Below are 25,867 nucleotides of genomic sequence, written 5' to 3' on the forward strand. Positions count from 1 at the left end.
GCGCGATTTGTGATGTAGGACCTACTGTTCGTATACAGAATTTAGAGCTGTGTAAATCTGCGCAACAGCACGTGAATGATTTATTTATTTATGTATTTATTTGATTGGTGTTTTACGCCATACTCAAGAGTATTTCACTTATACGACAGCAGCCAGCATTATGGTGGGAGAAAAACGAGCAGAGCCTAGGCTAAACCCACAACCATCTGCAGGTTGCTGTCAGACAGTACGGGGAAAAGTGTAGAGTGCTTGAAGGTCTTACTCGACTTCCATACTTAAATCATGCATATATGTTTATTTTGGTGCAGCTCTGTCAGGTTTTCACCTCGACTTTCTAGCCGTCAACATTAGTCGTAGAGGATCTGGATCTTGGGGATATACGCCGGTACACTCAGGCTAAAGAGGAGTGTGCAACAGCAACATTACATAGATACGGTACGTTTATATACCCCCAAGTTAAGGTTTCCAAAGACGATTAATTAATGTAAGTATAGTTATTTGCCTTATACCAGTGTGTAAAATCACCACGGATTATCCATAAGAGATATCGTATATAGGTCTCTTATATTACGTCTTTACAATGTATAGGCCTATGTATATAACTTCAGTTACATCCTTGTTGCAACCTCCACACGGCACAAGCTGTACACGTTTGCTACAAAACTCTACACGAAGATAATTCTATCACGCTTAAAATACGTTTCGCTCTGGATTTAAATCGTTTTCACTTTTGCACGAACGGTGTGTATATATATATATATATATATATATATATGTGTGTGTGTGTGTGTGTGTGTGTGCGTGTGTGTGTGTGTGCGTGCGTGCGTGCGTGCGTGTGTGCGTGCGTGCGTGCGTGCGTGCGTGCGTGCGTGCGTGCGTGCGTGTGTGTATATGTATATAAGGTCTTTTATGACCTTATCCGGAACTGCATTTCTGTGATCAAGATGTTTTGCTCACTTTTTTATTATTTTGTACTGCATTTGCGATATGAAGTTATTAGGGGATCCTGCTGGTGGCTGTGTCACCTTTAAACCATACACTCGTACAATGGCAGGCAGATGGGAGTCCATGACAGAATTATCATCCAGGATCACAAAATTATCAAGAATTATCGGTACCAAGAATTATAAAGCTGTTATTCTTATCTGGTTATGAGAAACAGATTCAAAATGTTACTCTACCATCCTTGATTTGGTGTGATCTGACTTTCATGTGTGCTGTATTCCTGTGGAAAAACCCAATACCGTACCCAATTTACTCTAATTCGTCAACTTTTTCACATATTTACAAGGTGTTTATTCAAGCACATTCTGAAGGCATTATTCTGTGTGGGCAGATAACATTTTGTGAAGCCCTCAACTTGGCCAATCCAAGCAATGTAGTTATGTCTCCAAAATCATCATAAATTAAAGGTTCATAAATATCTCTAAAAGTTGCTGTTTCTTATGCAAAAAGGTTAAGGAATTAGAGTAAGTCTGATGTGTATACTTCTTGATTCTACATGCATTCGTCGAGTTAAATGACAATGCAATAACACTATAATAATAAATATGAATATTTGCACTGTATAAATATTGTTTTTCTTTCTAGTCAAACCAAAGAATGGTCTCCCCGATTTATAATTGTTATATAGAGTTTACGTCTATGACTTATTTATTTATTTGATTGGTGTTTTACGCCGTACTCAGGAATATTTCACTTATACGACGAAGGCCAGCATCATGGTGGGAGGAAACAGGGCAGAGCCCGCTGGAAAACCCAGGACTATCCGCACGTTGCTGGCAGACCTTCCAACGTACGGCCGGAGAGGAAATCACGTCTGTGAAGAAAAGTGAGTTATAGTGTTAACACAAATCCAATGAATGTATGAAAATTATCAAGTGAGCCCACCGTCCTTCATGACGTGTATTTGACAAACCGCCATCTTTACCGGCGAAGGGTGTAGTAGATGATATAAGCGTCATGTCCGACAATCGTATACCATTCGTAGTTCGTAAAGGGCGTTCCAAGTCGATAATCGCAAGATCCATTTCCAACACAAAGTTTAACACTAACTCCCAAAGACAAAGGTATGTAAGAAATGATACAAATAGGAAATAAAGCCGGTAACACACAAGAGAGAAGCGGTCATCAGTTTTCAGTGATGCCGGGCAGACAGTTGATATTCCAGGCATGAATTCCATATCAAAGTTCAAATTCGTTGTCCATGAATGAGTTCCAGGTCAAATAACAATGACGAGCGTTACAGACCGTAACCGAACAGATTGTGATTCAATAGTAACGGACGATTACGTCTTTCCCGTTAACATGTAAGGATCTCATACTACAAGAGGCGCCATCTATGATGCTACACATGACATGCTGGTCTGTATAAAAGCTGTCTACGAGATAGACGGTTACGCTCGGCAACCAGCGCTGTCTATGTTGTTAAATACCATGTACGCGATAGATATGTACTTAAGGATAACAGCGCCGTCTGTGTGGTTGATCACAATGCAGATCGCCATAGATTGTGAACGCTCTGTCCATACCTGCCAACGAGAGTGTTACACTCATTGTAAATTCGAGAAACTTAGAATGAAGGCGTTTGATGGAGTATCCTTGACAAACTAGTTTTTGAACTAACAACTTGTGACGAAGATCAAAGTCGCAAGATCTGACAAATGCGAGATATGTGCACGCCATATGCAGGACCCTTTGGTATATTGCTATCCAAATAAGGCTAATTTACAATATCAAAATTGAAATTATCCCTTTTGTCGTAAAGGCGGCGTGAAAGGAGACCTCGTTTGTCTTTGTAAAGATATAGATCCAAATAAGATGTACCATGAGGATTATTTATTGTCTCCTTTAAATCCAATGAAGGCAGACAGATTTCCTTCACCGCTTCAGCAATATGGGGGTTATTTAACGCCAGTAGATCATCAGTATACCGCTTGGTAAATGAAAACGATCGAGCTTTAAAGATATTACTTTTACATAATTTCTGCATATAGTCGTATTCATATGAAAACAGGTGTAAGTCTGCCAAAAGAGGCGCACAATTGGTACCCACTGGAATAGCTGTTGGTAAATGGGACCCCCAAATTTCACATAGATGTTATTAATGAGAAATTCAATTAATTCAATAAATAATGTAACATCCCATGAGCGGTAACCTTCATAAATAGTAGAACTAAAGAAAGCCTTATTGCTTCTGACGTTAATGTAACGGTGACCTGTTTTAGTACATACCGATACAATTAACGGCGATATTCTTTCAATAAGATCTTTGTGAGGAATTGTAGTATAGAGAGTAGAGAAATCCCTTGTGGATACGTCTTTGTACGGTATATGCATATGAGGATCAAGTTTTTCTGTAAGACGTTTGGAGTTGTTAAGAATCCACATGCACTTGACACCTGACTTTTTTGTTATGGCACAACAATACTTATTACAAAATGACTTTACTTCTTGTAACGCTCTCGTAAGTAGGGTTGACAAGAGTTTGGTGGTAGAACTTCTTGAACCCGTAATAAATCGAGCCTTGTATGGGGATTTACGCATTTTATGAATCCAGTAAAGTTGTGGTATTTCTGTATGACGGGTAGGTATACTTATGCGGCTTTCTTTAAGAAATTCATTAAACAGTTCCTCCAGGATACGTGTGGTAGCAGAATACGTGTTGTAGATGTACATAGCATTTTGAACAAGAATTTGATCACATTGACATTAGCGTTGTCTGCTACAGTGATGACAAATTTACTGTGACTGTCAGCGAGTGTTTCTTGCACAGTGGGATCCTTCAGAACCTGTTTAGCTTTGGGAAGAACATCAATGTCTATACGGTGTATAGCTAAACTAACCTTCTTTTTGACAATCTCAAGCCAATCGTTAAGTACCGAAGAATCCACTTTCTCCCGTTTTGACCCTTTTTTAACATATTCCTCAAGTGCCGAAATGATATTTTTTATGTTAGATCTAATGTTGACATTTCTCTTTTCTCTATACTTAAGACCTCTCACAAAGAAATTCCTTAGATCATGATTCTTAATAATATTAAGGTTACCAGTCAGGACATGTTTACTTTTGTCGTAGGTAAAAACTGAGGATTCACAATCACAGTTATAGCCGCCAGAAGTATACGTCGCCAAATCGAACTCCTTGATGGCCTGGGAATAATTGAAAATTTTGGAAGCGATAGGCTTTGTGTACTCATAGGATATGGAAGGGGGCTGTTGGATATTAAAATAATTAGGCACAGCACTACGAACATCAGTTTTATTCAAGATGCGTGGTAGGTTGATTAAGGCCTCTGTCTAAATACTTCATCTTCAGAAAGAGTCGAGTTGAGTTTCAATTGTAGTTACAGGGCGATACAAATTAAAATACGATATGTCTTGACACAGACGTACAAGGTGAGGTGGAACATTAACATTATGTATGTTACTGGATACGTCTTGAACTACCTGTTTTAGTAAATTCAATGGCAGTGCATACAATAATGTGTATAGAGCATGCATGCTATTGGTGTCATACGACAATCCTACTAAATAGCTAACTGTAACATGTTTGTGAATCATGTTTCTATTGGACTTCCTCCTACCATGACTGCGAGATCTACGTTTGTGGTATTTGAATAAATTTGTTATGATGGAGTTATGTGGTTGGCTGGATGTTACTTTGCCGATTCCCATAACGTTATCATTCAACCCATACGGGAAGACTGAGCTAATCTCTAGCATCCAGAAAAGCTCACGGATTTTAGGTTCAAATTCGACATCTGTCTCATTTGCTGATGGATAAACCGATTCTATTCTCTGAATGCTGAAGTGGTCCCAATCATGATCGGAGGCAGAGAAATGCTTGCCTATTAGCAATTGCTTTTTTTTTTTTTTTTTTGCGCACGGACTTACGGTGCCCGTTCACCCGTAGATGTAGTTTCTGGGTGGTCTTCCCAACATACTGCTGACTACACCTCTTGCCTGTTACCAAGTAAATACAGTTGGAGGCAATACAACTTAAGTTAACATAGGAATCAACAGAATAACATTTACCAGTCAGTGAAGAAATAAAAGTGGCGGATGTATCAAATGATGGACAACTGGTATGTCCACATTTGGAAATAGTTAAATGTTTGCTTTGGGAATTCAGTGTCAAACAATCGTTCAATTGAATAGAACACGGTTTTGGTGGAAATACCATGTTTAATGGTCTCAAATATATCCGATATTTGGATGGAAATGGATCTTAGTGCAAACGAATCATTTATTGACTCGACCTGGGAACATGCACCAGTATTCCTCGGCTGGCGAACGTGACAAACCTGCTGACTGCAGCTTTTCGTCGGAAGGCTTGACGGGTACCTGAAAAGGGACGGTGCTGTACCTGGGAATTCCAGTTTTACAGATGCTTGATGCCGATATTCCCTTAATCGGCGATCCTTGTTTCAATTTACCCAGTCGTTGATCTGTGGCGATTTGTCCATGATCATTGTGTATTATCCCTTGTTCAGTGTTCCTAGTCGCAAATTTACTTAATGTATAAGGTATGTTCACTTTTCATAACTGATCTAAATTGTTCTTACTGTATGACACTTGTTTACATTTCCTATTTGCTGTAAACCAGTTTACACTTTTACAATGTATAATTTTCGTTCCTGTATTCGCAAATGACTATATTTTCTCATTATTTAACGGATTACCTTTTGTTCAGTTTTCCTTGTCGTATAGATACAGATATACCCCTAATATACTATCTGCGTTCTGTTGTCTTATTCTCAAATACCGATATACCCATAACATACAGCCTGTGTTTTCTTGTCCTAGTCTCAAATACCGATATACCCACAACATACAGTTTTTGTTCCGTTGTCCTATTCTCAAATGCCGATATACCCTTAACATACAACCTGTGTTCTGTTGCCCTAGTCTCAAATGCCAATATACCACTAACATACAGCCTGTGTTCTGTTGTCTTTGTCTCAAATGCCGATATACCCATAACATGCGGCCTATGTTCTGTTGTCTTAGTCTCAAATGCCGATATACCCTTAACATACAGCCTGTGTCCTGTTGTCCTAGTCTCAAATGCCAATATACCCATAACAAGCGGCCTGTGTTCTGTTGCCTTAGTCTCCATTGCCGATATACCTATAACATACAGCCTGTGTTCTGTTGTCCTGGTCTCAAATGCCGATATACCCCTAACATACAGCCTTTGTTTTGTTGTCCTATTCTCAAATGCCGATATACCCATAACATGCGGCCTTTGTTCTGTTGTCCTGGTCTTAAATGCCGATATACCCCTAACATACAGCCTGTGTTCTGTTGTCCTGGTCTCAAATGCCGATATACCCTTAACATGCAGCCTGTGTTCTGTTGCATGTCCTAATCTCAAATGCCGATATACCCCTAACATGCAGCCTTTGTTCTGTTGTCCTAGTCTCAAATGCCGATATACCTCTAACATGCAGCCTGTGTTCCGTTACCCTAGTCTCAAATGCCGATATACCCATAACATACAGCCTGTGTTCTGTTGCATGCCCAAGTCTTAAATGCCGACACACCCACAACATACAGCCTTTGTTCTGTTGTCCTGGTCTCAAATGCCGATATACCCATAACATACAGCCTGTGTTCTGTTGCATGTCTTAGTCTTAAATGCCGATATACCCCTAACATACAGCCTGTGTTCTGTTGCCCTAGTCTCAAATGACGATATACTCACAACATACAGCCTGTGTTCTGTTGCATGCTCCAGTCTCAAATGCCGATATACCGATAACATGCGGCCTTTGTTCTGTTGTCCTAGTCTCAAATGCTGATATACCCATAACATACAGCCTGTGTTCTGTTGCATGCCCTAGTCTCAAATGCCGATATACTCATAACATACAGTCTGCGTTCTGTTGTATGCCCAAGTCTTAAATGCCGATATACCCCTAACATACAGCCTGTATTCTGTTGTCCTGGTCTCAAATGCCGATATACCCATAACATGCGGCCTGTGTTCTGTTGCCCTGGTCTTAATATGCCGATATAACCATAACATAGAGCCTGTGTTCTGTTGCATGCCCAAGTCTCAAATGCCGATATACCCCTAACATACAGCCTTTGTTCTGTTGTATGCCCTATTCTCAAATGCCAATATACCTATAACCTAGAGCCTTTGAGACTCGTATCGCTCATGTTTTCTAATCCTTATTCAGTGTCGATATGCCCCATTTGGACAGTTCGATATCAGTGCAGATTCAACTACGAAACAGCTCGACAGATGCTGGGCATTCAATTTATATTTGACAGTAAGAGAGACTCAAAGGTAAATGGAGATGATTGGTGCAGTTGGTGTATAAAGATATGGATCCAAATATAAGGTGTAGGTATATAAAGATGTAGACTATATTAAAAAAGAATAATTAGGCAAAAAATGTTGAGTGCACAAAGAATTTGGATTGATGTTCTCATGTAGGAATTATGAAGTACACCGTGTCATTGGAACACTGCATGTACTGATTTGAACCAAACTTTGAGATGTTTCGTGTGCACAAGTCAGTGTATGTGTACATAAATATATATACAGATAGAAGCGTAGTTTCCACATGTGTCAGCAAGCTTGCGCCAGGGGGATCTACCGGGGTTAATAAGTGCACTGATTATACCACCAGGAGCTCAGAGAAATATCTACACGAAACGCTGTGTCTATCAATGACAAAAAAATGACGAACCGAAAGAAAGGCAAGCAACCGCGCCGAGTGTTTATAAATAGATACAGTATAAAGCATAGGGCATGGGAACACCTATACAGTCTATATATGCATGCTTATGTATGTTTATCCAGCAGAACAGTAATAGCATTGCTCAATGTCAACACAAACAGCATCGTGTCAAATTTTTTTTCTGTCAGTTGTTTACCTGCTTGCTCCGCAAATATTTTTGGTTTCAAGTGCTTTCCAGGACTGTATTATTTATTTTATAACTCATTATACTACAGAGGACAGATGAGAACGTCAATATAGGGTATGCTAAACATACTCTGTACTCAACGATTGAGGTTATTAAAAAACCTGATGTCAACGGTATAGCATGACATGATACTACAGGATTGCAGTTAATTAATTGTCTTTTAACAGCACTTTGGTCGGAAAATTGTTTTCCCTTGTTTTCTTACATAAACATCAGCACAGGAATTTTGCCCTCAGGGAAAACCTATAAAGGAGGCAAATGCCTACACGTGTCACACTGTCTTGTAAAATTCACGAATGTTCCCCTTAAAGACCATTGTGTAGTGTAATAAAAATTCATTCAAAACACTTTTTCATACATGTTATATCAGTTCGTGCGTAGGCTTTGGATAGAGAAGCTATGTCCTACATATGAATGCTTACATCTTCCGAGTGACATTCCCCTTTTACAATATACATTTAGCCTTATATCTACTACTTTTGTCCCAATCTAGTTGTGTACGATTTAGTTCACTTAATATACACACTTTAAAGTGTGTCTCACAACAGTATAGCGTTAACAGAAATCGACCAATTAACAAAGGAAACCTCGGCACGAAATCGTGTTTCTGATTTAAGCCGCATCAGAGCCAACGAAAGCTGGATTAGAACTCGAGACGCCAGCAATCAAAGACTAAAAGTATGTGAAGGTAAAACGCTAGTTTACTTAGCCTGTGAACCGCATCTTCAGTGTTTGTACATACTCGTCTTTGGTGTGTGTTCCTCTGGCGATTACGCTCGTATTTGTTTAATATGCAAGCAATTATTGGGCTTAATACGGTTCTTGAGCAATACATATCACATTAAGTAACCTGGATATAAAGACGAAACTGTGCTGTATACCCACTATTAGGCTTTTACAGTTTCTAAAAAATTTGATATTAAGTTATATATCTGTATCACATTCCCTCAAATTTTTTTTGTTTATTTATTTACTAATAAATGTTCTACGGCTGATACTTTTATGGCTCTAGCAAACCGAAGCTCTTGGTTATGCGAATGTATGAAATTTCTTTCCAATGCCGGACCTGCTGATGACATTGTTTTCGTTGTTAGTAATTTAAGGAGTTACCTGGGAGGGTCTAGTTCCGTTAGAAAACAGACAAATAAACACTACAGATGATTAAATTTGATTGAATTGCTCAACTAACATCCTTATTTGTGCCATTATTTTCCGCTACCGATAATCGTCTCTTTTTTTGTTTTTTTAATTCAATCTGTTTTGAAATTCATTTAACCTTAGGCGGACTGCTTTATTTATACAATGTGAGATACTATGCAAAACATAATATGCAATTAAGCGCATGGCTATTTCTGAATCCAGCACGTGTCAAACTTTCATACGGAACCGGCTTAATTCGACTGCACAGCTGCTTCCGGTCTGGCGGCCCCCAGACCGGATCCAGGGTAGGTATAAATTACCGTGTAGACTCCTGAAATCTGTGATTAGGTGCTGCAGTTACACTGGTGACGACGTAGTGAGTATTTAAGCTTCGTTTTTCTTCTATATTGTGCAACAACTCAGATCAGACAACTTGCATGACATTTACTGAGTAGATACATACTTCAATTGCTTGATTTTTATTCACATCTTTGCTTGAACTCATAAATCTAAAAGAGGTAGATTTGACTGCTAAAAGATCGATCGAGTGAAACTGTATCAGATGTAACTTTTATCTTTTATAGTTGTAAGTGTCCAGTGGGACACTTTGAAAGTGTGGTCACGCTTCCAGCCTCTTAAGGGTTAAATGCAACATTACCGTTTAAGAGAGTACTTTACATGATGGCGTAGTACGCGTATTTTAGGTCACCTGTATCGTACTTTAACTGATAAAATTTGGATTTTGGGGAATCCATTGCTGTTCCCGCTTCATTATGGTGATACTCAAGTGCATAAATTTTATTTCCAAAGCGGAGGTCAGTGCAAATGTAAATGTTTCCCCAGGCGAGTGCACATCCTGTTTCAATATCAAGTATGGCTCCTGAAGCGAAGGACGACATGCACATTGTATATGCACGCATGAAATATTAAAACCACTGAATTTAAACAAAGTTGACAGTGTGGTGTTAATACATGGATTACTAGCCTTTAGTTTGAAAGTATCCCACAAATCGTGCAAAGTGCAAAATGTGCATCAGATGTTTGCTTGTGTGAAGGCAATATGTAACAGGCACCCCGGTAGAGTATTGTGTGCGGGGCATGTTGACACACACAGGCTGCTCCAGGTCAACAGTGCCCGGAGTAATGTTTTAACAATGCCTTAATATTGCGCATAAAAACATTTATCTGTAATTAAACTTGAGAATTGGTTTAAACATGCAGTCCCGTCACGGTCTGACGGTTGCAGACCGGAAATACACCATTCTGTATAGAATTATATTGTCATTGTTGGGCTTGATTCTAAGTTGCTTAAATTCAAGAATGTGTGTAACCGTTATTTTTCACACTTTCCTATAAACTAGATTTGACTGATTTCATTCAAGAATTTAACTCTTAAAATTATGAATGGAGGAAATCGGAGTGCCCAAGATTAACCACTTCTTTAACAAGTTGCTAACAATTTTCGCTCGTGTGACAGACTTGCTGGCCATATTGTTAGATGAAAATTTGTCTTCAATGCTCGTAGGCAGAAGGCCCCCACGATCTCCATCGTTGTGCAGTGACCATGGTTATAGGAATCCTGTTAAGTATAACTGATAGCTGAACAGATTTACCGTCTAACTGACATAAATGCAAATTTGATTTTGCCAGTATTACACGTCAAAGATTATAAGGTTGAAAATAGATTTGATAGCTTTGTCTACAACTATATCTTAAATTCAATCCAGGGGGCCTCCGTGGCTCAGTCGGTTAGGGCGCTAGCGCAGCGTAATGACCAAGGAGCCTCTCACCAATGCGGTCGCTGTGAGTTCAAGTCCAGCTCATGCTGGCTTCCTCTTCGGCCGTAAGTGGGAAGGTCTGCCAGCAACCTGCGGATGGTCGTGGGTTTTCCCCGGGCTGTGCCCGGTTTCCACCCACCGTCGTATAAGTGAAATATTCTTGAGTACGGCGTAAAACAGCAATCAAATAAATAAATAAATAAATTTAATCCATGCATAGGCGAGACTTATTTCACATCAGTGAAGGGAACACGCACATGTATATAGCAACGAGAACTGGTTGCCAGTGAAATTTACTCACCAGTCTTTAGAGGCCTACATTTATTAAATGATCGATAAATGCCAACAAATAAAACTGCGCACCGGAATAAAGCAGAGAATATGGAAAGTGTCACAGGACGCTGAAGACCCCTAAAATGCGAGAATTTTTCAGTGTATGAACTACAAATATGGAGAATATATTCACTTTGTCCACAAAGGTTTCGAGATATTTTCATAGGGCAACTTTTGTTGATAACTCACAGTGAAACTTTTATATACCACAATTCACCACATTATCCTTTAATATCAACATTCAACTGTGTGACTTCGGTGTCCCAACTAATATTACTGATCTACAACAGTTTCGCCTGTCATTTTTTCTTTGCAGTATACCACATAAAAGAATTCAAGAATGAGTCGCTCGAGATTCGGTCGGGATCGGGAGCCGAGGATTCCTCGGGGACCGGGGTCTCTTCCGGTGACCCCGAGGCGTCCCCCGACACTTCCAGACCCCCCAGACAGCGTCATGATGTTCAACTACGGGCCAACCACCAGGCGGCGCATTGACATGGACACCCGTGATATGAAATTTATTGACCCCGAAGAGAAAGACAAAATTTTGCCCTCAGCTCGTAAGTTATTAACATGCGGATAGAGCACCATATGCTTTTGATAATTAGGTAGGGCAGCTAGTGAGTGCAACCCTTTTGGCTGCCTTTTTGATAAGATCTGAGGAGTCATCATTTTTTTACGTACCAGCTAAAATACGTTGGACGTAGGCCTACATTTAATTAATGATCGATTTTTGTTCAAGTATTCTAGAAATTACAAAAAAGTTATTAAACTAGTGGGCCCTATTTTTCAAAGTACTACGGGAAGCATTTTCTGCATTGTTCAGCTAGAAAATATTCAGTTTTCTCTTTTTAGTCACGAGATATACTTAAGAAAGAGAGAAAAAAAATAAGAAAAAGTAAATCTACAGGACACAACATGCCGAACGTTTCGTGAAGTTTTGAAATATCTTCATTCTAAGAACACTTAGCGAAATGCACATTCAAGTGTTTGTTCTGTAAGCACATCTGTGATTACTAATGAAATAGCAAGTGTTTTGCAAAGTGAGGAAAAAATACTTGAACTGGATGAAGGATATGTTTGTGGTTAATGCGTGCATTTATGTGCGCAGACTTAAGAACATGGCACGTCAAGTGGTGTCCAGAGGTATATAGCTAGCATACCTGGTGCAGCGTATATCAGGATCTGCTGTCTTGCAGAGCGAGACAATTAACAGCGGACCTCTGACACGCCACCACGGGGTAAGGAAAGTGCGCCTATATCATACACGCTCCACTTCCCCCGCGTTTGTACTCTTGACAATCCTAGGTATACCCAAGCGGAGCTACTTGACTCCAGCGGGTATATATTCCCATCAGCTTGTGTGCCACAATTTGCACCAGTATAATACATCTCGCAATGAATATACAGTTGTTCTGTTCTTCAATAGATGTATGAGAGAAGCAAACATATGTTTGCAACGTAACGTTTTGCCTTATAGTATAGAGCGTATTCGCAAAAGGTAGCTATCTTCTCCTGAATGGGAACTCTCTTGCGTTGCTTTCTGTGTGATAAACAGCTGACGAACACTAGCTTGTTTAAATGGAAACACTTCCCAGAAAAGAGTTCTGGAAGTTTCAGATCAATAAACAAGATGCATCATCCTTTCTTAACAGACATATTGTAAAACTTGCTATATTATGTGATATTCAGGAAAAAAACACACATGCTTTTTATGAACTTTTATGAAAAGTTTCTGAAACGTTTCTTTGTCAGGTTGCTTTTGTGCACCATATTTATTTATTTATTTATTTTATTGGTGTTTTACGCCATACTCAAGAATATTTCCTTCAAACGACGGCAGTCAACATTATGGTAGGAGGAAACCGGGCAGAGCCCGTGGGAAACCCGCGACCATCCGCAGGCTGCTGCAGACCTTCCTACGTTCGGCCGGAGAGGAAGCAATTTGAACTCACAGAGACAGCATTAGTGAGAGGCTCCTGGGCCAGTGTGCCGCGCTGGCGTGCTAACCCCTTTGGCCACGGAGGCCCAATGCGCCACAATTAAGATACCTCTTAAAATCACTTTCAGAAATAGCCAATGTTACGGACAGATTTTCTGATGAAAAGTTGACAGTTTTGCAAACCAATACCCAAAATTTCGATACCTCATTTAATTTACATTAACTTACATTGCTAAGGTAAGCAAATAAACAATTCAGGCAACTGCTGAATCTGTCGGAAATTTGGCTGAGTCAAACGTGCAGTTCAAGGGTTTTATACTGATATGGTCAACATAGAAACACATTTCAAATATATTCATACGGTTTGGAACGTTTCATTCCAAAGATTACCCCTTTGCCTTGGAATCCAAATCTCTCTCTCTCTCTCTCTATACACATAATCAATTCGAAAGGCATGGGACAAAATAACGACGATGACTACTTGTTATGCACTGATTGTTTTCTTTAATTACCAGGTACAGCGCGACGTCGTACGATAAGGCCACCTGAAGATGAAATGCGACAGATCCTCCAGGTTAAAGGTGTTGATCTCCACATCGCGGAGAATACCAAAGCTCACCACACTGACAAGTATGAGCAGACGGAAGACCGTAAGACGGATGATGGGAAGGATGAGTCAGCAGAATTGGTGGTCAGGCGGGCGCAGACTTTTGACCTTACCTTGACCTTTGATCGACCTTTCCAGGCTGATGGTGACAATATTCAGCTGATCTTTCAGATTGGTAAGCAAAAAACTTTGGATGAAACAAAGGAATCTTCTAGTTTACATCATCTAAAGCGAAACAGAAACGATCTGTAACCCTTCAAACTTCCTCTCGCGAAAGACGCTCTTTATATTTCATTGAACAAACATCTGATATTCTAGACCAATATTGATTCATCTGAAGAAAATGTAATATATTGCTTGGACTTCTCGTAAATCACATGTTTACTGACTGTCAAACTGTTTTATCCGAATAAGGAACCATGCCACGCCCACAATGGCAGACCATGGTGACAGTGCCCGTCAAACAAGCTGGCACTGGCTCGAGTGATGGTACCGCCGTCAGCCGAGCTTGGAGTGCCACCATCAAGTCCCAAGAAGGAAACTCACTGTTGGTCTCGGTTTATATCGGCTCTGATTGTATTATTGGCGAATGGGATTTGGCTGTGTACAGCGTCATGCATAAATCAGGAGAGCGGCCCAAGATATTTGCGTACGACCACCCAGATAACATATTCATTCTCCTGAATCCCTGGAGCCGCGGTAAGCCTAACTTCTCTTTGGCTAAACTGTTATGTCTTAAGAACGAGGCTCTTGATTAGGAGGTGCCGTTTTGAAATTTTTGATTGGTTAGGTTGTGTCGAACGATACATTTTAAGATATAAATGTAAATGTAACCTTTGACTCAAGAGAAAAAAACCCACATTTACTATTTTTTCCATATTTTTTTCAACGTGTCGATTATCTCCAGCAAGTTCCTGTAGCCGAAATATTTGCTCTCACTGTTTGAGGATTCTCAAACGAAACTTAATTCTTTATTCCACATTATTTTCGAATAGAATAGAACAAACAAACCAAACCGGTTTAGAATATCATATGAGTACAAGCATAAGTTGCAAATATGTTTGGATGCAACATGTAAATTCGAAGCAGAATCGGAACAGGGCCTGCATAGGAACAGATAAGTCCATCCATTCGTAACCCGTGAATTGGATCCATTTCTATTCTTTTAGACGACACGGTGTACTTGGATAATCAAGAGTTGTTGAATGAATATGTGCTCAACGACACCGGTGGCATCTTTGTCGGTAACTACAAGCAGTTCCGACCCAGACCTTGGTTCTTCGGCCAGGTATGTACTAGAACGAGCTATTATCCAATTTAGTCATTTTGGTGAATCAGGTATCGCAACGCATAATGGCGAGAGCATAATTGTTTTATATATATACATTTAATTAGTAATTTCACTGGTGTGTACGTTAACAGAAAAATATTGCGTTCAATAATAATAAGCCTAACAAAAAAGTTATAATTTAACACTGATGGCAAACTTGATCTATACGTAATCCTTGTTGTTTGTTGTTTTTCGCCTGTAATGTTTGTCAGTCTCTCCTGTGACAGTTTGAAGACGGGATTCTGGAAATAACACTTCACCTGCTGCGAAGAGCGTTCGGTTACAGAATCTCTACTGCTATGGCCGACCCTGTACAGATCAGCCGTGCGCTCTCCAAAATGGTACGTAGAACACTTTCGTGCTGTATACTGCAACATTGGTTTGTATCTTGAATGACCATGACCTGGCCACATAGAGTCACGTGGCCACATGGGCATGTATCTGCACGGTGTTGAATAAAATCGCCACATATCGCCCATATGTTGCCACTGAAGCAATGGTGAATTATTTTGATCGTCGAGAACTTACAAGATGGAACAGGTGCATAAAACATTCCTCATGTCTTTCCGACATCATTGGAAACTGTCCGTTGCTTCTCTTCGCATGACCTAATTTTATACATTATACACTTTCTTAATTCTTTGCAGAATTGTGTTGAACATTGTTGTGGAAAATGCATGATATTACGATTATTGCCCTGCATAGTCTTATGGTTGAACTAATGGTCATACGAATGTCTATTAAGATTTGCCGTGCATGGTGTAAAACCAAGAATGGCATATGACTTTCCATTTGTAATCAGCTACCTTACTTGGTTGCAGGTGAATGCGAACGATGACAGAGGTGTTGTAATTGGGCGGTGGGACGGAGAGTACTCGGATGGTAAAACCCCTTCGTCATGGACCGGAAGCGTCTCCATCTTGGATCAGTACGAAAAGAGTGGCGGGGCCGTCAAGTACGGTCAATGCTGGGTGTTCTCCGGAGTCCTAACAACAGGTTACAATAAATTCAAAACTCATTTCTCAAAACACACATTGCGCCTGGGGTATTCTACCTGTAAATACATTAATAGCTGTGTCTTCTGTTTCATCCAAAGCCTCTCCAAGTATCGTGGTTTCATACACACACATAGAAAATTTTTCGTCTGAAATACCTACATTTTCATTCATGGCACTACGAGAGAAGCCGTGCTTGTTTCATTCAGCATTGCTACAGCGATAATATTAACTGTAATGCTTTCTAAAACAGTGTTGTTACCGTCCTGGGTCAGGAAGACAGCCAACCTTGTTGGAGTAAATACAGCATTACTGGCAAAATGAAAACTCATTTAGATTCAAATAAACGCATCACATCACTAACAAAAACGTTTGTTATTCTAGGCTGGACAAGATGATTTATGTAATAAAAACTGATTTCTTGCTCAGTAACGATTAAAAGTTGCTGTGAAACAGAAGTTTTGATGTTAAACAAAAATCTGTATGCGATATGGTTTACTTGCGTTGCTCACATGACACACTAAACCAAAACCTCCGCTATCTGTAAAAAGAATGTGATCCTAAACGACTTAAAATCCTGTCATGTCAGCTAGACAAATAGATATACTTTATTTATCGTCGGTTTACAAAAGAAATTATCACCGACCTAACAGCTAAGAAAACATACACATAGATATCATCATAAAGGAAAACAATACATTAAGAAGAAAACAGACCCGTTTGACACCTGCACACACACATATATATATATATATATATATATATATATATATATATATATATATATATATATATATATAAACATACAAATACCATTAGACAAAAAATAAATATTAAGGATAGCTGCCTTGCCTAGTTAAAACTTATTTAAATAAAGAAATACTTTAATAAGTGCATTCAGTATACAATCCATGTATATAAATCTAAACTTCACAGACGCATCCGGTTGTATTGTATGCTACAGAAATAATTTATTGGTTCGTTTTTTTAAAAATTATATATTGTTTTTGTACATTAGTATATGATAAGAAAAATGGTATGGGGGCTGAGGAAATTAGGTCTCGATTTCTTTCCAAGTGGATACCCGCTTTTTAAATACTTCAAGTCAGCTGTTTGGATATAGTTCACACTCTATGGTTGTATACTCGCCAACCCTGTACACCGAACACAATTACATATTTTCGGCATTTCCTCGCCAGTTTGTCGTGCCATTGGTCTGCCGGCGCGGAGTGTCAGTAACTTCAAATCTGCTCATGACACTGACGGGAACACCACGATAGACAGGCACATCAAGTTTGACGAGAATGGCGACGTGGTCTTCCTTAACGAGAGAGACAAGGATTCTATTTGGTAACGTTCTTATAATTACCTCAAACATGTATGACATTGTGTTATTTTACAAATAAAGTATGGTCTCGACACAGTTTTATCCTCAGTCATCGTTGAATTCCGAAAGCTTCTCATAAGGTTCAAAGTTTGTAAGGTCATAGTGTCATCTATATTCCATTGTACCACCTAAGCGGTCATTAGAGTTCTTGTTGACAATATAGAAAATGTCTTAACCTAAATGCACAGGTTGACACGCTCATCTCATTCTGGCAAACCTCTAAGGAAAACTTTTTATTAACGGAGCATATTGGAAGTTTTATGTATAGTGTATTAATTCTATGAATTTCTATGTATAAGTATTCGCTTTAGCATATTAATCATACCAAGTTACGAAGCCAATTACTTAACTACAGTTAGTTATGTCACGTGGTAATGTTTATCTCGGATTTTCCTACATGTGTTGCGCAGGCGCCTGAGTGGTGATGCAAAAACACAAACCTTCCGAAAATTTTGATGCAATGTATGAAATGCAAAAAAAATATATGAGTTGCTTAAATGTTTGCTGTTTTGCGGTCAGGAATTTCCACGTGTGGAACGACGCCTGGATGACACGACCCGACCTCCCGGAAGGGCATAATGGATGGCAGACTATCGATTCTACACCACAGGAGCTCAGTGAAGGTAAGCTCAAATACTGTCTTGTCAGACAGAGTTTCAAAATCTTTTTAATTCAGGATTACACATTTCATTTTATACACTCAAAAAAAGTAGATTCAACATATAAATATTGCGGTACATTCTGTTCATTCAACATATAAATATTGCAGTAGGCTAACACGATGTATGTTTCTTACAGAGTATAACACACTATAATGTTATAATATCATACAATACATTGTAGCATCACTCAGACAGCAGACTTTATGTAAATATTTCATTGTTTTGAGATCATTGTTTTTGTCTAATGAATACTAAATATTGAAGACTCTCTAATTAAAGAAATGATTAACACTTTGCATAACCCAGAAAATTGACGACATCTATGCTGGTTATAAAAGATGATCACCTATTAATTTATAGCGTGGAAAAGTATGGTGTCGGTAATCGTTGACGAACATGAGAAAAGCCATTTATCACCTAACCCATTGTGTGCTCTAGGCTCGTTTCAATGTGGACCCAGTCCAGTGGCGGCCTCCAAATCGGGGAAGATCCACCTTCCCTACGACACGCCTTTTGTCTTTGCCGAAGTGAACGGCCATGTTGTATACTGGGAGATGAAGAGTGACACGGAATGGAAGCAGGTCCACGTGGATAGATTCGAGTGAGTTTTTATTCCCACTGGTTAGATTATCTTGATTCTCGCTTCAGCATTAAACTGCATGTGTTCTTGTGTTAGTCCAGTTACTTTTCACGTCGTGTAACGTTTGCTTATCTACACGTATTCAACATACACCTCATGACGATAACAGAAATCTTTGAAAACAACCCTTCAACACTGCCCCTTCCCATCACTACCCTCCCCCCTCTCCTCCCTCAAGTCGAATCCACCCCTCGCTGCGATATGACCGAGATAGAGCCGATGTGATTAAAAGCCATTAATACTCATTCATAAGCCTTTCACATTAAAAGTCAAACATTCATATTTTACATTCCGGAACATTTCCGGTGTGGTTAAAAGACTCAATTCCAATCTGACATTCTGCAATATTGTCGATGCGGCGAAAAGCTATAATCATTCATTTATTCAAACCATCAGTAACGTACATGCCAATAATATCCAAATCAAATTTGGTATCCATCGAGCGCTAACGTTTTGTCCCTGGCCCACGCGTTTTAATAAGTATGTATCCTTGGTAAACAGGGTTGGTGCTTACATCAGTACGAAGGTTCCTAATGGGAAGGCTCTCACCAGTCTGGCCTGGGGCGCTAATAACCCGGACCGGGAGGATATCACACATCTCTACAAACACCCCGATGGTAGGTATAATGAGTTGTACCCTTTGTGACTGCGTGTTAACAGTCTAATTTACATTTTGCCTATTCGACAGGTTTAGTGCAGAAAAAACGATCACTTTGTCATGAAGGTTGTCATATAATCAGGTTGGCAGGAAGTCTGTTAGATGGCCTAGAAAGTCTGTTAGGTGGCCCAGGACGTCTTGTAGGTCTTGCCTAGTCTTGCCCTGAAATTTTTCAGGGCCCTCACTAGGTTGTCAGGGCATCCTGAAGCTTTCGGGCTGCTCTGGAGATTGTCGACTTTTGTTGAAGATTAGCAGACTATCCGAAAGCGTAGCGAGTTTGTTAAATTGGCAACTATAAATACTAACAATAGCTAGAATCATGTGCAGCGCATCATGTGATAATCAGTGTAAACGTACACCATACTTAAAGACAGAAACACATATTAAGTTAACATAGACACTGTATGATTTCACCAAAATAGTTTAAATTTTTACAGGAATCGAGTATCATTGCATAGAGTTTTTTTTCTGTCTGTGTAAAACACTGACGTTAAAAAGCAAAATATCTTCACAATATAAAACTGACGTTCTCTTGTGAAATACAATTTTCTGAAATCCAATCATCACACGAATAACATTTTAGCCATTATCCTTGACCATTTACAAAAGTGATAACAATCTCACCCCCTGTGTCACTGGCCAATCACCACATGGGCAACTTCCCAACACAATTTCTTTACCAACCATAAAACGGAACATCTCAAGACAAGTCTTATTAGAGGTTTATTTTACTTGAGCTGAATTAAAAGGTTACTGTAACAAGACAAAAACTCACTCTGATAGACCCAACCTAAAAATGACCTTATTTCCTCTGTAGGAAGCCCACAGGAAGAGACAACCATGGCGGAGGTCACAAAACAGCTTGAGTTGGGCCTAAAGTACGAACAGCCTAAAAAGGTAAGCGTTGCCTGTAACTGGCATGTGCATTCTTCAACACAAGCTTTCTTCTTTTCTTTTTTTGTTTTTTTTTTTTGATTGGTGTTTTACGCCGTACTCAAGAATATTTCACTTATACGACGGCGGCCAGCATTATGGTGGGTGGAAACCGAGCAGAGGGGAAACCCACGACCATCCGCACGTTGCTGGCAGACCTTCCAACGTACGGCCGGAGAGGAAGCCAGAATAAGTTGGTCTTGAACTCACGGCGACCGCATTGGTGAGAGGCTTCTGGTTCACTACGCTGCGCTAGCGCACTAACCGATTGAGCCACGGAGGCCCCTCTTCAACACATAACCACACTATACCAAATACGTGTTAGTGAAAAGAATCAATACTTCTCTCATAGACAATCTGAGGTTTAACTTTGAGCCAACACCACTATCAAATAAACCCTAACCGAGATAAACCCAGACGTTTGTTAATCATGAGACAACGCGTTGCTTTCGTTAACTTCTCAACATCTAAACGCCATTGTATGAAGCAATTCTTTTATGATTATTTACTAGGAATTCCTATTCATTGATTTCACACCTCAGGTTTTCGGAATGGCGTTTATGGCTCAGGGTCAAAAACACTTTATGATTCTTTTTTTTTTAGTCGCTTTTTTCGAGTCGCTTTAGTACATTCCAACATTAATGTCACCCTGAACTAAACCGGCGACGTGTTCACTAGCGTGTGCGAAAGTGGACGTGTTCTTGGCAACTTGGGAATATAACTTATGAGAAAGGTGAATAAGATGTCCTGAAAGATGTAGCTGTATCATTGTACAGACAGGTTTCTGAAATGGAAGTCTGCTTGTCTGCTAGCGAATAAAACTTATGAGAATAAAATGCCCTTAAAAATGCCATTTTCGTTGTTGACAAAACTTTGTGCAAGTGGAAGTTGACATGTGCTTAGCCAAATCTTGTTAGTCATGTTACTGATAAAACTTGTTACTAAAAAGATCTCAAAGACGTACGTGTAGCTTTATCATTGTTTACTTACCTGCAGGAAGTGACAGTTCGCCTTCAGGACATCGTGTCTGTGTATGCTGGCGAGGAGATCCAACTGGTCGCCATCATTGACAACAACTCCACCAAGGTGCGTAATGTGACCGTCGGCTTGTCCGCAACCACAACAACCTACGACGGCGTCGGGGTCAAGGACATCGCCACGATGAATTTCAAGAAGGAGCCCATCCAACCAGGCCAAAGTAAGACGATCAGTGCATGACCTTGTCCAAAAACCGAAGCCACTGCTCCTACCACACCTAAAACGGTTTGATATTGGCTTGTGTAGGGCATACAGGGCTAGTGTCTGTTTTAGTTCTTCCTAGCACATTTATTTCTCGCCGGCGTTTTTTAAATGATTTACACAGTAAAATCTGTTTTGGTGAAGAAAACTGGACACCATCTTTTAAACACCATCACGCTCCAGAAGTTATATAGAATCAACGAGTGTAGGCATGTCAAACCTCAAATAACTAGGGGCACTTCATTGCATTTGTCAATGTTTAATATTCATCTATTATGTAAATCAAAGGTTCAAGTTCGACATTGGCATATACCACTGGTAAACCTTGAATGGTTATTCCAAGTCAGTTATCTAACGAACCATTTCCAAAACAACCTAAAACACCAGTTCACATAGGAATATGTAAGAAATAATATATAAATAGTAAATAAAGCTGTTAACATGTAAGATAGAGGTAGTCGTCAGTGTTCAGTGGTGTGTGAATACAGTCGGTATTCTAGGCATGACACCAAATTCAGATTCCAAGCTCATAGCCTGAATAATTTCAAGGCCGAATACAAATATAGATATGCATCGATCATAATGCGACTCCGTGTTATTCTTCAGGTAGACGGGTGGAGTTGAGGATCGGATCTGACAAGTACCTGGGCCACCTGATTTCTAATGGATCTATAACAGTCCGCGCCCAAGGCCGGGTCGTGGAGACAAGCGAATCCTTCGTGGCCATGGACAATTTTATCGTCAAGCCTCCAGAACTGAGTGTTGAGGTACAAAACTTAACTTTGTTCCGTCAATCAGACATCTGCTGTATACGAGGGATGTATTTTTGTCAACTTCTATACTGTATATTCACACTTTTGCGATAATCCTAACCTGGACTACGGTACAAAAGTGTTATGTACACTACAAGTGGCTGAATATTTGCATATTATGATGTATACGGTATATGAAGGCATCATAGCATTTGTCAGAACAACCGTAAGAGAATATATGCCCCACGTTACTCAAACGCTGTTGTTGTTCTCCACAGGTGGAAGGAGATGTGTACGTCAGGAAGCCTTTCAAACTGATGATATCCTTCACCAACCCCCTTAAAGTGCCCCTTACAGGCTGCAAACTGGAACTATCTGGCCCAGGGCTCATGGGAAGGACCTTCACAATTGAACCACGTCAAGTGTAAGACCATCAGAAAACTACGCATTTATATAAATTATATTAATACGTTGTTCAAATGTAACTATTAACAGGTCGTAAAAGTATTGGAATTTTAGTCAGATTGTGAGGTTATTCAGCTCAAAATAATTTCAACATTTGGCCTACTTCAGTTTTTTGCATTTTAAGTATATCATAAGAAATATATTAAAAAGTCCCACTGAACAGTATCGTAATGATGGATTCCTGCATGCTATTTGTGACAGTGAATGTATGAGATGGCATGCTATTAAAAGTAGCTTTTGTCGGCTATGGTCATATGATACATATATAAGTGATTATCTCCCATTCCTAACAGCAATTTGTTTATTCTGTTTCTTTATTGCTTTTTTAGACAATATATATGCTATTTGTAACATTGCTTCTATACTGTTTATCACTGTAATCGTATGCTGTTTGCAACAGCGCTTCTACGCTGTTTGTAACATTTGTGCTTCTATACTGTAATCGTATTTTATTTGTCACAGAAACTGTATGCTGTTTGCAACGTTGTATGCATGTTATTTGTGACGATTAACAACATAACTGACTGTTCATGTTTGTGTTACGCTGTACACAGGACTGTTCCTGCTGGTGGTCGATTTTCGGAAAGCCTTTCTTTAATCTCACGGAAAGCAGGAGTTAAAGAGCTCGTGGTAACCTTGGATACGAATGAGCTTCCGGACATCTTCGGGATGAAGGCGGTGTATGTCTACTTCTGAGGAACTTAACAGATGAGGATCACTCTTGACATCGGCCCACTCTTAGTTGACCTCTTACAATTGTTTTTCCTTTCATTTTAGTCATGACACGGAGTATGAATCCGTTGTCCCTTTATGTTACATCTATATATGCTAGTTAATGTATCGCTTTTTAAAAGTATATAAGAAGTACACAAAATTATATTATTCGTATTAAGCATGAAATCTAGCATTTACAGTTCTTCTATAAACTAAACATACTGAAGAAGCATAATTATCTTCAGAATTTATTTGCTTTATTCACTTATCGGACGCACGACTTGACAACTTGACAGCTTTCGCCGAGATGCATAACCATTTTGTTTTGTGCCTTTCAACTGACCACATATAATACTCGTCTATACCTGTGTATATGTATGTGGAATAAAAAGAATGAAAACACTCGAATCTGCTGGCATTTTTTTGTATCATATACTGTTAAGCACAGACCAAATTTGTGTTATCGGAGCCTTGGGAACATTTTTAGGAATTTCTTTTATTGAAGAGGATCTCTGTCAAAAATTCTACTCATGTGGTCATTCAGAGGGTTAAAAAAAAGCTATTACAAGTTAAAATGTTAAATAAAACTTAAACATTTGGCAGGACTGTTGTAGCCTGACCACAGAAAGGGAGAATTGGATGAATGGAAACGTACGTATGGTCTTTACTGCTCCCTGGTGTGGAAATTTCCCGCGGACCACTAAAACTCGTCAAAGGGATTGCTTTCCATCGGTCTCTAGGAATAAAGTGGGCCTCGCTGATTGAGCATGGAATCACCCTTGACCAATGACGTCGCAGGGTAGATTCCAGTTCTCGTTGGTCCTGCTGCAACTTTAAGTCAGGAGGTTTGTCAAGTACTTGGCGAAGGGCGGTGGTTTTCTCTTCTTTCGTGCACCCATAAACCTCGCAGCTGCCATATAGAAGTGAAAAATCCTTGAAAACAGCTTTTAACACCGATCACATTTTAATACTGAAAATAAAAATTAGCAAAACATTACGGAACCGTAAGAGTGACATGGTGAAAAAAAAAATACGTGGGGGAAAAAAATTACATGAGAAAAAATAAATTTTTGGAGGAAAAATAAATTTTTGGAAGAAAAAGTATTTTTTTAACCCCCAACTTTTGGGCCCCGACATATTGACCAATCATAAGTGTTACGCTATAATCTCATCTATATATATGGGGCTACTGCCTGATCGTCAGTGCCATTATGCTTTTGCAAATTAACTTGTAAATTATATTTTCTCAGTCCCAAAAAAAGTTCTTTGGGGCGACGAGGAACGCCAACATGATTTATAGTATAACCTCCTACAGTGTGACCGGCCCCGATAGCACAGTTGGTAGAGCGTCCGCTTCGGGACCAGTAGATCCAGGGTCAATCCTGGGTTGAGTCACACCTAAGACCTTAAAAGAGGTAATTGTAACTTTCTCCCTTGTCGTCCAGCATGAAAGGGATAGTGGCTGACCCATGCAGAATAATGGCTCGGGCGGTCGGCTTACTTGCCTTCGGTAAGTCGTCTCAGTGAAACAGCACTAGATAAAAGAGTCCTGCAACAAGGAGGCATGAATGGGGATAGTCCAACGACTGGTTGACCCGTATCAGTATAATGGCTCGGGCGGGGCGGCTTACTTACCTTCGGTAAGGCGCCTCAGTGAAGCAGCACTAGATAAAAGGGCGGTGGAAATTACATGCACTCTAAGGATTCCTTCGTCGTCATATGACTGAAAAAATTGTTAAGTACGACGTTAAACACCAAGCACTCACTCACTCAATATTATTATAATTAATAAAGTAAACATTCAGCCAATACAGTAAGATTAAGCCATATCACAGCCGTCCTCAAACATGCATGTGACATAAAGTTAAGGCCTTTGGTCCTAATGTATACATAGCTTGCCTTAGTTCCACCCTGGCTGGATCAAGTACATGTGTTCGAATAGTGTCCGACATATAGCTGTTGCAGTTGAGAATGAAAGAGCTCAACTAAGCAATATAAGGGCGTGGCTGCGCGTTATATTTCCATTCAGTCTATATATGTCTCTTTGGAATGTGTATTAATAACCTGCTTCGTTAATATAGGGAAATGCACTGCCCGCTTAAAACAAATCGATCTAAAGAGGTTTACCCTTTGGCAATCCTGTCAGTACAAACCGAGCGTCCAATGAGGCCACCTGGAAATTGTTGCCTCAATCACATTGATTCATTTAAGGAATATTTGGTATCAGTTGTAATTGAATACATCAGAAAACTGTTTGACTCAATAATATTTATATATTTGACTGTTTGGGTCGTACTCTAATATTTCGACATCAGTCGGGTTTCTGGGTCTAGGCCAGATACATGAGAA

The 25,867-nt window shown here is 39.6% G+C and overlaps 1 protein-coding gene across 2 annotated transcripts; it reads left to right on the forward strand.

Annotated features, from left to right (window-relative positions):
• The first annotated feature begins 369 nt into the window (after positions 1–369).
• On the forward strand, positions 370–23,920 carry LOC135475214 (hemocyte protein-glutamine gamma-glutamyltransferase-like). Of its 2 annotated transcripts, none has more exons than XM_064755025.1 (16): positions 370–435; positions 11,511–11,754; positions 13,652–13,918; positions 14,158–14,442; positions 14,913–15,031; positions 15,301–15,414; positions 15,895–16,069; positions 17,268–17,418; positions 17,975–18,078; positions 18,556–18,718; positions 19,259–19,374; positions 20,233–20,312; positions 21,345–21,546; positions 22,194–22,354; positions 22,618–22,763; positions 23,359–23,920. In XM_064755025.1, the coding sequence occupies exons 2-16, from the start codon at positions 11,535–11,537 to the stop codon at positions 23,498–23,500; spliced, it is 2,445 nt and encodes an 814-aa protein (XP_064611095.1). In that variant the 5' UTR covers positions 370–435; positions 11,511–11,534; the 3' UTR covers positions 23,501–23,920. The 2 variants fall into 2 exon arrangements, with proteins under 2 accessions (XP_064611095.1, XP_064611094.1); XM_064755024.1 differs by lacking the exon at positions 370–435 and adding an exon at positions 9,440–9,459.
• The last annotated feature ends 1,947 nt before the right edge of the window (positions 23,921–25,867 follow it).

Source organism: Liolophura sinensis, chromosome 9 (genome assembly GCF_032854445.1).
Source record: "Liolophura sinensis isolate JHLJ2023 chromosome 9, CUHK_Ljap_v2, whole genome shotgun sequence".
Classification (NCBI taxonomy): domain Eukaryota; kingdom Metazoa; phylum Mollusca; class Polyplacophora; order Chitonida; family Chitonidae; genus Liolophura; species Liolophura sinensis.